The sequence below is a fragment of the Prunus mume genome, linkage group LG6, assembly GCF_029339155.1.
Source record: "Prunus mume cultivar Tortuosa linkage group LG6, ASM2933915v1, whole genome shotgun sequence".
Taxonomy (NCBI): domain Eukaryota; kingdom Viridiplantae; phylum Streptophyta; class Magnoliopsida; order Rosales; family Rosaceae; genus Prunus; species Prunus mume.
This window is the reverse complement of record NC_142703.1, coordinates 8129777-8140376: the sequence shown is the minus strand read 5'-3', so window position 1 is coordinate 8140376 and position 10600 is coordinate 8129777. Positions and strand designations below refer to the sequence as shown.

At 39.4% G+C, this 10600-nt stretch overlaps 2 protein-coding genes and 1 non-coding gene across 3 annotated transcripts; all 3 read left to right on the top strand.

The window, feature by feature from the left end:
• The first annotated feature begins 64 nt into the window (after positions 1–64).
• On the top strand, positions 65–146 carry TRNAS-UGA (transfer RNA serine (anticodon UGA)). The gene has a single exon. It is a non-coding gene; the product is annotated as a tRNA-Ser (tRNA).
• Positions 147–1878: 1732 nt separating this feature from the next.
• Positions 1879–5476, top strand: LOC103333818 (DNAse I-like superfamily protein). Its single transcript, XM_008236708.2, has 4 exons — positions 1879–3139; positions 4425–4632; positions 4717–4846; positions 4976–5476. The coding sequence occupies exons 1-4, from the start codon at positions 2175–2177 to the stop codon at positions 5239–5241; spliced, it is 1569 nt and encodes a 522-aa protein (XP_008234930.2). The 5' UTR covers positions 1879–2174; the 3' UTR covers positions 5242–5476.
• Positions 5477–7608: 2132 nt separating this feature from the next.
• On the top strand, positions 7609–9796 carry LOC103333819 (putative indole-3-acetic acid-amido synthetase GH3.6). Its single transcript, XM_008236710.2, has 3 exons — positions 7609–7937; positions 8062–8169; positions 8266–9796. Exons 1-3 carry the CDS (start codon positions 7651–7653, stop codon positions 9593–9595), a joined length of 1725 nt encoding a protein of 574 aa, XP_008234932.2. The 5' UTR covers positions 7609–7650; the 3' UTR covers positions 9596–9796.
• The last annotated feature ends 804 nt before the right edge of the window (positions 9797–10600 follow it).

Genomic DNA, 10600 nt, shown 5'->3' with positions numbered 1-10600 from the left:
TTCTTCAATTCCAAAAATAAGTAATTCAGTTATAAGTGAATTAGCCGAACAGAATTAACAAGAAGTCGATATGTCCGAGTGGTTAAGGAGACAGACTTGAAATCTGTTAGGCTTCGCCCGCGCAGGTTCGAACCCTGCTGTCGACGATTCTTTTCTTCTTTTTTGTTTAATCATGCTATATCCCGACATGAAACTCTTCTTCTTGAAGGTGATTTGCACTCTCACACACATATCATGCACACATATATTTCAAAGCCTCAAAATTTTATTTTTATTTTTATGGTTAGAAGAAGAAGAAGCAAAACCAAGAAACCACCTGCTTCTTAACCTGCTCTACCATTTGAAGGCAATGCACAAGTTCACCTTAATAAAGCTGCATGGCCCTTGTAGGCATGAGGTAGGCTTCTGCATAAATGAATTTTCTGGGTCATTATTATTTCTGCCATAAATTTCTAGATCTTCGGGCCAATGCCCATGTGAGAATTATATATCCATGCTTTCTGCACACCATTAATTGGAAGCTCTATCTGGTCACAATTGGGCAAATGATTGCCCATTCTTGTATATATATAATGCTACCTACCCAAAATTGCTGCTCTACATGTTCAGCGTGATATTTGAAGAATAAATTTGTATATAGACTTGTTTGATTTGATCTTACAGACCAAAAAAATCTCAAAAGTTTGATCAAAACCTCATCTTAGACTGGTAGGTCTTGAAATCCAGGAAGCCAGTTGACCTCTCTGCTAAGAATCAAATTAATCCTACTTTCCATCTCTAGCAAACAACATCTTTAACATTCCATGTTGCACCTCTCTCTCTCTCTCTCTCTCTCTCTCTCTCTCTCTCTCCAGATTATGGGCCTCACTGTTTCTTATTCCACTAAGAGACTAGGACAGCCACTAAAATATTCCGATCTCAATCTTCCAAGAGCCCAAAAAATGATGATCAGGTGCTGAGGTGGGGCAACAATAGAGAAAATAAGAGCTGTCATTTTGCTGAGAAAATAAAAGCTGCCAAAAATCCCATGCATCAGATTCATATCCAGCTAGAGACCTACGCGCACTAAAATAAAACTAAGTCACCCCCACAAAGACATAAACAAATCCCAACTCACCTACTATTCTTTTATTTATATCCCTCATTTATTATTCTTCATCTTCCAGAGGAGAATGCGGATTCCATTTTTGTCAACATTTGTTGTCTAACTCTCTTGGCTTTTTCTATGCTCACTATTTTATTTCTCTTCGATTCGTGTCTGACATGTTATTTTGTTATTTTTTTTCACGTCAATGACATGTTATTTTGTTAGAGTATCAATCTATGTATAGTCTAAATTCACGGTGTGACAACATAACATATTTATTTAACCAAAAAAGAATAATCGGTTTTTTGTATTTGTATGTATGCAGCAGAGAATTAATGGGCCTTTATATGTGAGGATGATGAGAGGAGGAGGAGCCCATAGGGCCCTACAATAAAACACCTCATTTCCAGTATTTGACAAATAATGGACTCCAGCAGTCCAGCTCCACTAGGCTTGCATAGGAGTTGGATACGCCGGATTTCAGGTGACGTGGCGTTCCAAATAAGAATCCTACTTGCATGCATGGCCTGTAGTTGTCGGGCAGGGGGCCTTAATTTTCTTATTAATTTATTTTTGCCTTTCTCAAAAATAATTATTCACATTTCTTTCTCTGTTTATTTATTTATTGGACCTCACTAATTAAACAACTCATTTCCATTATCTTAATCTTAAATCCCAAACCAAACGACATGACATTTATATAAAGTCCAATAAACCCACTAGCTAGCTAGGAGCAGGCCGGGCATACACAAATAATACAGTTATGCATTTTTCTTTGTTTCTTTGGAGAGTATGGAGCAGTTGGGAATAGGATTTCACCCTCTTCTCTCTCTCTCCACGACTCTATATGCATCATCATTAACCCCTAAAGTCTAATTCAACCCCTAGTTGACTGCCAAGTGGCACCAACCCTTTTCCTAGAAGACTCCTTCAACATTTTCACCTTCTATCTAACAAAGTTTCAAGTCACTAAACTTATCCTTCTACCTCCATAAAATTCATGCCTAACAACACAACCATCAGAGAGAGCCAGAGTTGAAAACAACTCTGCAGCTTTCTCCAATTTCCCTTTAAAATTCTCATTCTCATGCTCTCAACAACAACAAAAAAACCAGAACCAGCCATTTTGTGCCCCCATTTCTTCCCAATGCTCAAATTCCTCAACAAGAGCCTCCTCCGCCTCTGCCACCGCCTCCGGTGGCCTGTTCGCCGCCGCTCCAGGCCCAAAGTTGTCATCAAGCGATTTGGGAAAACAAACTCCAAAAAATCTCAACTTGACGCTAGACATGAAGCTAGCATTAATGGGTCGGCGGCAGTTCACCCCAATGGTCAATTGGGTGACTTAAAAACAGAGAGGCCTGTAAGGATAGCGACTTTTAATGCTGCCCTGTTCTCAATGGCACCTGCGGTTCCAAAAAGTGAGAAAATTGAGAGCTTTGATGATGAAAATGGAGATAGTATGAAGGTTAGGCACATTAACGTTCGAGCAAAGTCTGTAAATGATTGCCCAAAGAGTATTTTAAAGCAATCTCCTTTACATCCCAATTCAATGAACAACACAGAGAATCTCTCTAAGCAACAGAAGTTTGTGAAATCCAAGTTACGGGTTTCGATCAATTTGCCTGACAATGAGATTTCTTTACTGAGAAATAGACAATTGAACTTTTCTGAAGGAGGAGGAAAGGAAGACTCTTCTTGTCCAAGTAGTAGTGGTAAGACTAGACTTCTGAGAGGAAAGGCTCCTCTGAGATCATCAAGTGTGAGCTTTTCTGCAAATATTGGTAATGGCACAGCAGATGGAGGAGAGTTTTATAGAAGCCATAGGACAGTGCTTGATGTGCTGAGAGAGTTGGATGCTGATATATTGGCTTTGCAAGATGTGAAGGCAGAGGAAGAGAAGGCCATGAAGCCTCTGTCTGATTTGGCTGCTGCTTTGGGCATGAATTATGTTTTTGCTGAAAGTTGGGCACCTGAGTACGGCAACGCCATCTTATCAAAATGGCCGATTAAGCGGTCGAAGGTTCAGAAAATCTTTGATGACACTGATTTCAGGTGATTACAACTCCTTTTCCTTTGTATATAGAATTGGTTCTTTAACATCATTCAGTAATGTCCTCTGTTTTTCTCTTTTCTGATGGTGCTTTCAAGGAAATTTCTTCGATTGAATGCTCAGTTTATGGTCCCAGACTTTGCAAAACAAAGTTGAAGACATGTTTACTTTCATATTTTTTTTTTCATAAAGTCATCAGCGATTCTAAAGTTCTAAACTTTATCATAGAATACAATCTGATATTATTTGGCTAACTTTTCAAAAGCTAGAAAAAATAGCCCATATGGAATCGATTCCAGTGTCCTAAATTAATTCTGTGATCTATCTGTTCATGGGCTTCTATTACCGTACAGCCTGTCTGGTTCAACTATATTTGGTAGAAAGTTTGGTGTTTTACTGGGTCTGCTATTATCTGAGTCTCCTCAGTAACAGCTGTGCTGTGCAGAGTTGTCCACCAATTTTGCAATTTTTTATGTATCATCTTCTGGGTTGTCCTGAGACTTGATAATTATTCATTTCCAGAATACACTGACAATGTTCTTAGCTGATAAATCAAAGCTTCCAAATTTACTGAGTTTTTGAGGAATATCCTAACCAAGTTTTTCTTGGAAATTTGCACCTCATTTCATATAATTTCCTTGGCAACCCGATTTCTGAATCACAAATTAATGCTTTTCTTTTTTTCTTTTTCTTTTTTGGGCGGGGGGAACTAAAACTTAATGCATTTCTATGCTGCATAAAATCCCAACTTTACAGATGTATCTGTCGCTTGAGAGCACTTGGTTAGGATTGTACTTGGTGGATTTGAAATTTGGAATTACAGATGTACTAGTTTACTCATATTTCAATATCTAGCGATGTTTCTCTTTTCAGAAAGGTATCTGATGATAGAAAAGCCTTTTACCATCCATGATTGTCAATATCACTCAAACTTTACAAGGCTTAACCCTCCAAGCTAACCTTAAGCTCCCTTTTAATGAAAGAGAAATATCGCTGTTAAGGAGTATAAAAAAGTAATGTTAGGTAAGGAGTGCATTGGTATGACTGGACTGCAGTATGGGTGGGTTATGTTAATAAAATAATTAGCATGATTAAGATACACGAGACTTTTACATCTTTCTGTTTCTTGAAAAGGCAGCATTGCCTTTAACTGTTGTTGGTCCTCTATTTTTCTGCTAACAGTGAAAACATCATGATTATTGCCGATGTAAAATCACTTTTAGTAATAAGTGAAAATCGGACAGAAAGATTAACTAAATTGGGTGCTTGAAAATGACACACACACAGGAATGTCCTAAAGGCCACCATAGATGTTCCTGAAGCAGGAGAAGTCAACTTCCACTGCACCCACCTTGACCATCTTGATGAGAACTGGAGGATGAGGCAGATCAATGCTATAATCCAATCTAGCAATGAACCCCACATCTTGGCTGGAGGTCTCAATTCTTTGGATGAATCAGACTACTCTCAAGAAAGATGGACTGATATTGTAAAGGTGATACATAATTGAGGTTTCTAATGATAATTATGTATACTGATTATATAGTTAATTAATCACCTTGTTTTTCTTTGGCTGCAGTATTATGAGGAGATGGGAAAGCCAAGGCCTAAGGTTGAAGTAATGAGATACTTGAAGAGTAAACAGTATACAGATGCTAAGGACTTTGAAGGAGAATATGAATCAGTGGTTATGATTGCCAAGGGCCAAAGTACAAGAACCCACCTGTACCCTAGTGTTATTATTATTATTTTTTCTCTTCCCAATTAGGCCTAATTAAAAAAGTCGACGAATTCGAATTAATCCCCTTCTAAATGCCTGGATTTATGTTTTGATGCAGGTGTGCAGGGGACCTGCAAGTATGGAACCAGGGTGGATTACATATTGGCATCTTCTAATTCACCCTACAAGTTTGTTCCAGGGTCATACTCAGTGTTTTCTTCCAAAGGGACATCAGATCATCATATAGTAAGGGTTGATGTGATAAAAGTGGATAATGGTGTTGGAGAAGATCACATCAGAAGGCGGCAAATGAAGCAAAAGGTTACAAAGATAACAAACACTACTTCTCCATCAAAAGGGATATGGAAACTTCCAGAGACATGATCAGAAATAATATATAGGTTAATTGACTTGTGTTTTTACAGTTTAGATTTAGTGTTGGTTTGTTAAAGGATGGGAAGATTGATTTACTGTCTACTTGGGTTATTAGGAACAGAACAACAGATGAAATAACAAAAAGATGAAATTTGGTGGGTGTGGTTAGCATTTTGTCTTTTCTCCAAATTGTACAGCAGAGTGAAAAGTTAATATATTATCAGAGTGATTTCTTTGTTCTTCATTTTCTTGATTTGTTTTCTATTTTTTTACCCCAGACATTTAATGTAATCTTTGACTGAGAAAGATGAGCTGCTTTGACCATTAGTCTTATCAACCTTCCACATTAAATGCATCCCCTTCTCAGTTCTTATATACAATTCCAAACGTATAGTACAAGTAACAACAACTATGGCAAAGGGAAATGTTGTCTTCATTGTGCAAGACATATTTTCTTTGCCAAACCATCATATTTTTCTTGTGCAATCAATGAGTAGGAGGAGCATGTTATATCAGCAATAGCCCAGTTGACACCTTGGGTGTCGTCCATAGATCACTCTCTGATCAATCGTTGGGTGCCCTATTGGCATTCAAACAAATTGCATTGTGGAGGAGAAAATGACATTGGTGCTCAAAGCTATGCAAATTAAAAATGAGACCCTATATTAATTAAGCATTGCAATTCGTGATATAATCTTCGATAGCGTAGTCTGATCACGTGAATTGTTTGAATATTCTTATGAATAAAAAAACAAGATCCTGTAATCTGGTCCAACACAACCTCACACTAATCATACTCCGTTCTAAGGGGGTGCCACATTCCGGCAGCCCCACTGAAAATGTTCTCGCAATTTGCATGGTTTTTAGCTCTAGTTATGAAAACTTGAGTTAAAACAGTAATTACTTCTGCAGACTACAGTCTAGTATAAATTAATCCAATCCAATTTCTTAATTAACTAAACAAGTCGATGATCGCAAATTATGTAAAGTAGTCATGCACGATCAATTGGTTGTGTTCATATTCAAAACTGTAAATCACAGAACTTCTTCTACTTGTGGTTGTTTTTCAACAGCCGGGGGGGTTAGTTATTCTCCACAAAAATCAAGAGCCGTCCATCGCTCCAGACTTTCTTCATAGCGAATCTTGCCCGTCCGTTCCCATTCAGTGTAAACAATAATGGCGGGAAATCCCTCCTCCTCATCAACCTCTGATCTCTCTCTGCGACTGCGAAGTCTGCCGGATGATCAAGAAAATCAAGAACGTCACGGAGACGATTTCGTAACGAGACTAATTTCTCCCTCGTTTTCTTGAATCTTCTACTATGAAATTGAAAATTACCAAATCCTCCTATGGAATTGAAGAAGATCAAAATTACCTAACACCAATTAATTTCACAGTACAGATTTTCAATTTGATAAACCCTCTCGTTTCTTCTCCGAATCTTCTCGATCATCATCATCTTCTTCTTCTTCACCTTCTTCATCATCAGAGTCTGAATTGTAAGAAAGCACTAGCTTTTTACTGATACTACTACTAGTGCTCCTCCGCTTCCCATTAGGCGGCACAGCCCTGGGGCGCTGCTCCTTGTCTATAGAAATCAAGAGCCGTCCGTCGCTCATCATCCTCGTTTTCCTTTCCAGAGTGAATCTTGGCCGTCCGTACATGTCCAGCGTGGACAGCAATGGCAGCATTGGCGCCAAATTCTTCATCAGCCTCTGTTTCCTCAGCATTGACGACGTCGTTCTCAGTTTTAATGCTGAAGAAGAAGACGACGATATTCCTGATCGGACGTCTTCATCGGCCATCGCCGTCCACAGAGTCTCGGCCACCATGAAATCGCCGCTCTCTGAGCCCAGAATCTCCGTACACATCGTCAAGTCCGAAACCTCCGCACCAAGAAAAACATGATCTTGATGATCATGATGATGATCAGGTCGTTGATCAAGAAATGAGTTTTGCACTTCTTTCATTTGCTTAATTGCTTTCATTTACTAAAACTACCAACATGTTTCTATCCGCGATCAAAACGGCGTCGTTCTTCAGTCATCTCTAGCTTCGCAGGCATCAATGGAGCAGCCCGACGCCGCCATATTCCGCCGATTCTCTCTCTCTCGATCCTCTGCTCTGCTTCTTCAACGGTCCAAAACCTTTTCTTTGCTAGGCCTGGGAGAGTACATGCGGACACGTGGCAGCATATAAAAGTTCAACGAGTATTTGGGCCTAATTGGAAAATATTTCACTACACGACAGCTAATCTTGGGGTCAAACTGAAAATAACGAAAAATGGCTAAAGTCGTTTCTACCTACAAAAATACGAAAATAGTAAGGGCATTATTGAGTTTTTATAGATACGTGTCACCTCTGTTGGAGCAAAAGCGCGCCGTCTTTGTTCTTTTTGCCTCATTGGACTGGACGATATGACGGACGACGAGCTCCTCCTGAAACTCGACGACTCCACCCGCAACGCCACGCGTCACCAGCTGGACACACTCCGCTCCATCCTCGACCAAAACGGTACCGTGTTGTATCTCCAGCCTTACCTCCCACCCCACGATGCGCCGCTAGACGACGCCACGTTCCGCCGCTCCGTGCCCTTGTCTTCGTACGATGACTACGCTGACCTCATCAATCAAATGGCCGACAGTCCACGTCATCATCATCAACCTCTCCTCTCTGTCGATCCTCTGGTCTGCTTCTTCTACAGGTACATACATACATACATATATATATATATATATATTCATCAATCTGACTCTCGATCTCACTCTTCTGCCATGGCAAATCTAAATGAAAAATTGGTCCTTTATATAATTTTTTGGTTGTTGAAGCTCCGGGACAAGTTCACCGAGGCCCAAGTTGATACCTTACTTCGACTCTAAACTCTCCCAAGCCGCCTCCTACATAGCTCACCAAGGCAGTGCCGCAATTCTCAAAAGGTATAATTTTTAACAAAATTCTTGATTTCTGTTTTTCATTTTCGTATTTAACTTAGGTTTTTTTGTGATGGGTTTGGTTTAAAATTTTGTATCTAGGTTGTTTCCTCCAAGGCCTACAGTCAATAAGATACTATGGTTTATATATGCCGATAATGTAAGAACTACTAGAGGTGGTGTTAATGTTATGGCTGCTTCCACATACCCTTTGCAGAGTGGCAATGCAAATTGGTCTCAGCTTAGCTTTATTGTTAGTCCCCGGGAAGTTATTCTTGGGTCCAATGCCGAGCACCAAATGTATTGCCATCTTCTATGTGGCATTAGGAGCTTTGATTTAGTCGATGGTATTCGAGCCCCGTATGCCATAGGCTTGATCAAAGTGTTTTGCCTTCTAGAGTCCAAGTGGGAGCAGCTATGTCATGATCTTGAACATGGGTTCCCGAATTTGGAGATTTCTGATGTTGCAATGAGGAATTCTGTTGTTGAGGTTCTTGGTGGGCCTCAACTGGACTTGGCAAAGAGAGTTCGATCAGTTTTCGAGGAAAAGAGTCGGGGTGGGATTGTGAGCAAGTTATGGCCAAATGTTCGTTATGTTAGGTGTGTTACTACTGGAAGTATGGAGCAGTATTATCCAAAACTTAAGCACTATGCAGGAGAGATACCTCTTTTAGGTGGAGACTATTTTGCCTCAGAATGCTGTGTGGGTATTAACTTGGATATTATGCAACCCCCCGAGAAAACTCGATTTGTTTTGCTTCCAACTGCAGCATATTTTGAGTTTCTTCCATTTGATATGAACAAGACTGATGCTGCTGGCAAAGAAACAGTCGATATTTCTGGTGTTGAAGTGGGGAAGATGTATGAAGTCATTGTCACTACTTACAGAGGATTTTACCGGTATCATTTGGGTGATATAGTGAGGGTTGTTGGTTTTTATAATTTATCTCCACAAGTGGAATATGTCATGAAAGCACCCAAAGGGCCCAATGAGATTATAACTGAGAAGGAATTGATGTCTGCAATCCACAAGTTTCAGCTTGACCTTGGAAATGCAATGGAAATGGAGATTACAGAGTTTGCGAGTTTTGTAGACATGGAGTTGAGCCCAAAACAGTTGAAGGTATTTGTAGAAGTTGAAGAGGGATGCCTGTCACTTATGCAAGAGAAGATAGAGGAGTCAGTTGTAGTTCTAAGGAGGTTTTGTTCTTCCCTCGAGGATGGTTTGGGAGGCATTTACAGGGTCCAGAGAGAGAGAGGTGAATCAGGCCCTTTGCTATTATATGTTGTAAAGCCTGGTAGCTTTGACAGACTATCACAGGTAGCCATCAGGGATGGAGCACCCGCTAGTCAGTATAAACCACCTAAAATCATAAGAAATCGTGAAATTGCTCGTCTCCTTGAAGGGTGTGCTCTTGTTACCGTTGTATGAATTCTTGACAAGAAAGAGAAATCAAGGTTTACTCTTGGCAAGATGCGTCCTCCTGTATGATTTATATCTTGAACCTTAAATTACGGGTGTAGTGTACAACACACGTGTCTGAAAGTTCTTCACCTTGAACTGTAGTTCTGATTAACTAATACATTGTTGTAACAAATGATTCTTGTAAAATTTGTTCATAATCGTCTGTTACTCTGTCTCTTACTTGTTTATTTGTTGGTTCTTGTTTATGTTTGCTTATGGCTTTTGTTTTTGTAAGAGATGTTAATCAAATCTACAATTAGCATCAGATCTTTTGGGATTAATAAAAGCAAAGAAAACACTCTGGCACGAATCAATTTAATCATCTGTAAAAATAACAGTACAACTCTTGTGGTTTCGAAGAGTGATCCTTCTAGCAGGTTGCTGGATTGTGCTGTCAAAATTTCAATGAGAATTACCCACAAAGAGTTGCACTTTGCTGGAGTGTTCCTTCTTCATGATGCAGAAACCTAGAATAAATTGGAAAAACTTTGCACTTTCTGAGTATGAATAGGTGTTAATTATCTCAGAAGATTCTTAGAACTAAACTGTGCACTAATTTACCAAAATTAGAGGCTTTCTTCCAGCTTTATCCATTACGGCTGCTACAAGGATTCAAAGAGCTGTCATAGTAGGAATTTAGAACCTGAAGAATAGCATAGTTATAGTTCCAAGTCTGGGAGTAAAGCCTGAGATAGTTCAAATACTATAGTATTTAGCTTTCAGTTGTAGAACAAGATTATCTGCTTTAAGCGAATGATTCGGTTTGCACACAGAAAGATGAAAGATACAGACAGATACATGGAAGTGGTAGATATCGGAAAGAAAGATTATAGTAGTGTCAGATGGCCAAGCTATTCTTTTTGTAAAATGCTGACATAGAAATAGACCCCATTGATTAGCCCCCAATTGTTGACAGACCATCAACCCAGTTGCAATCTGATAATAGGAAATTAAGTTTAAGCTCAAGTTATT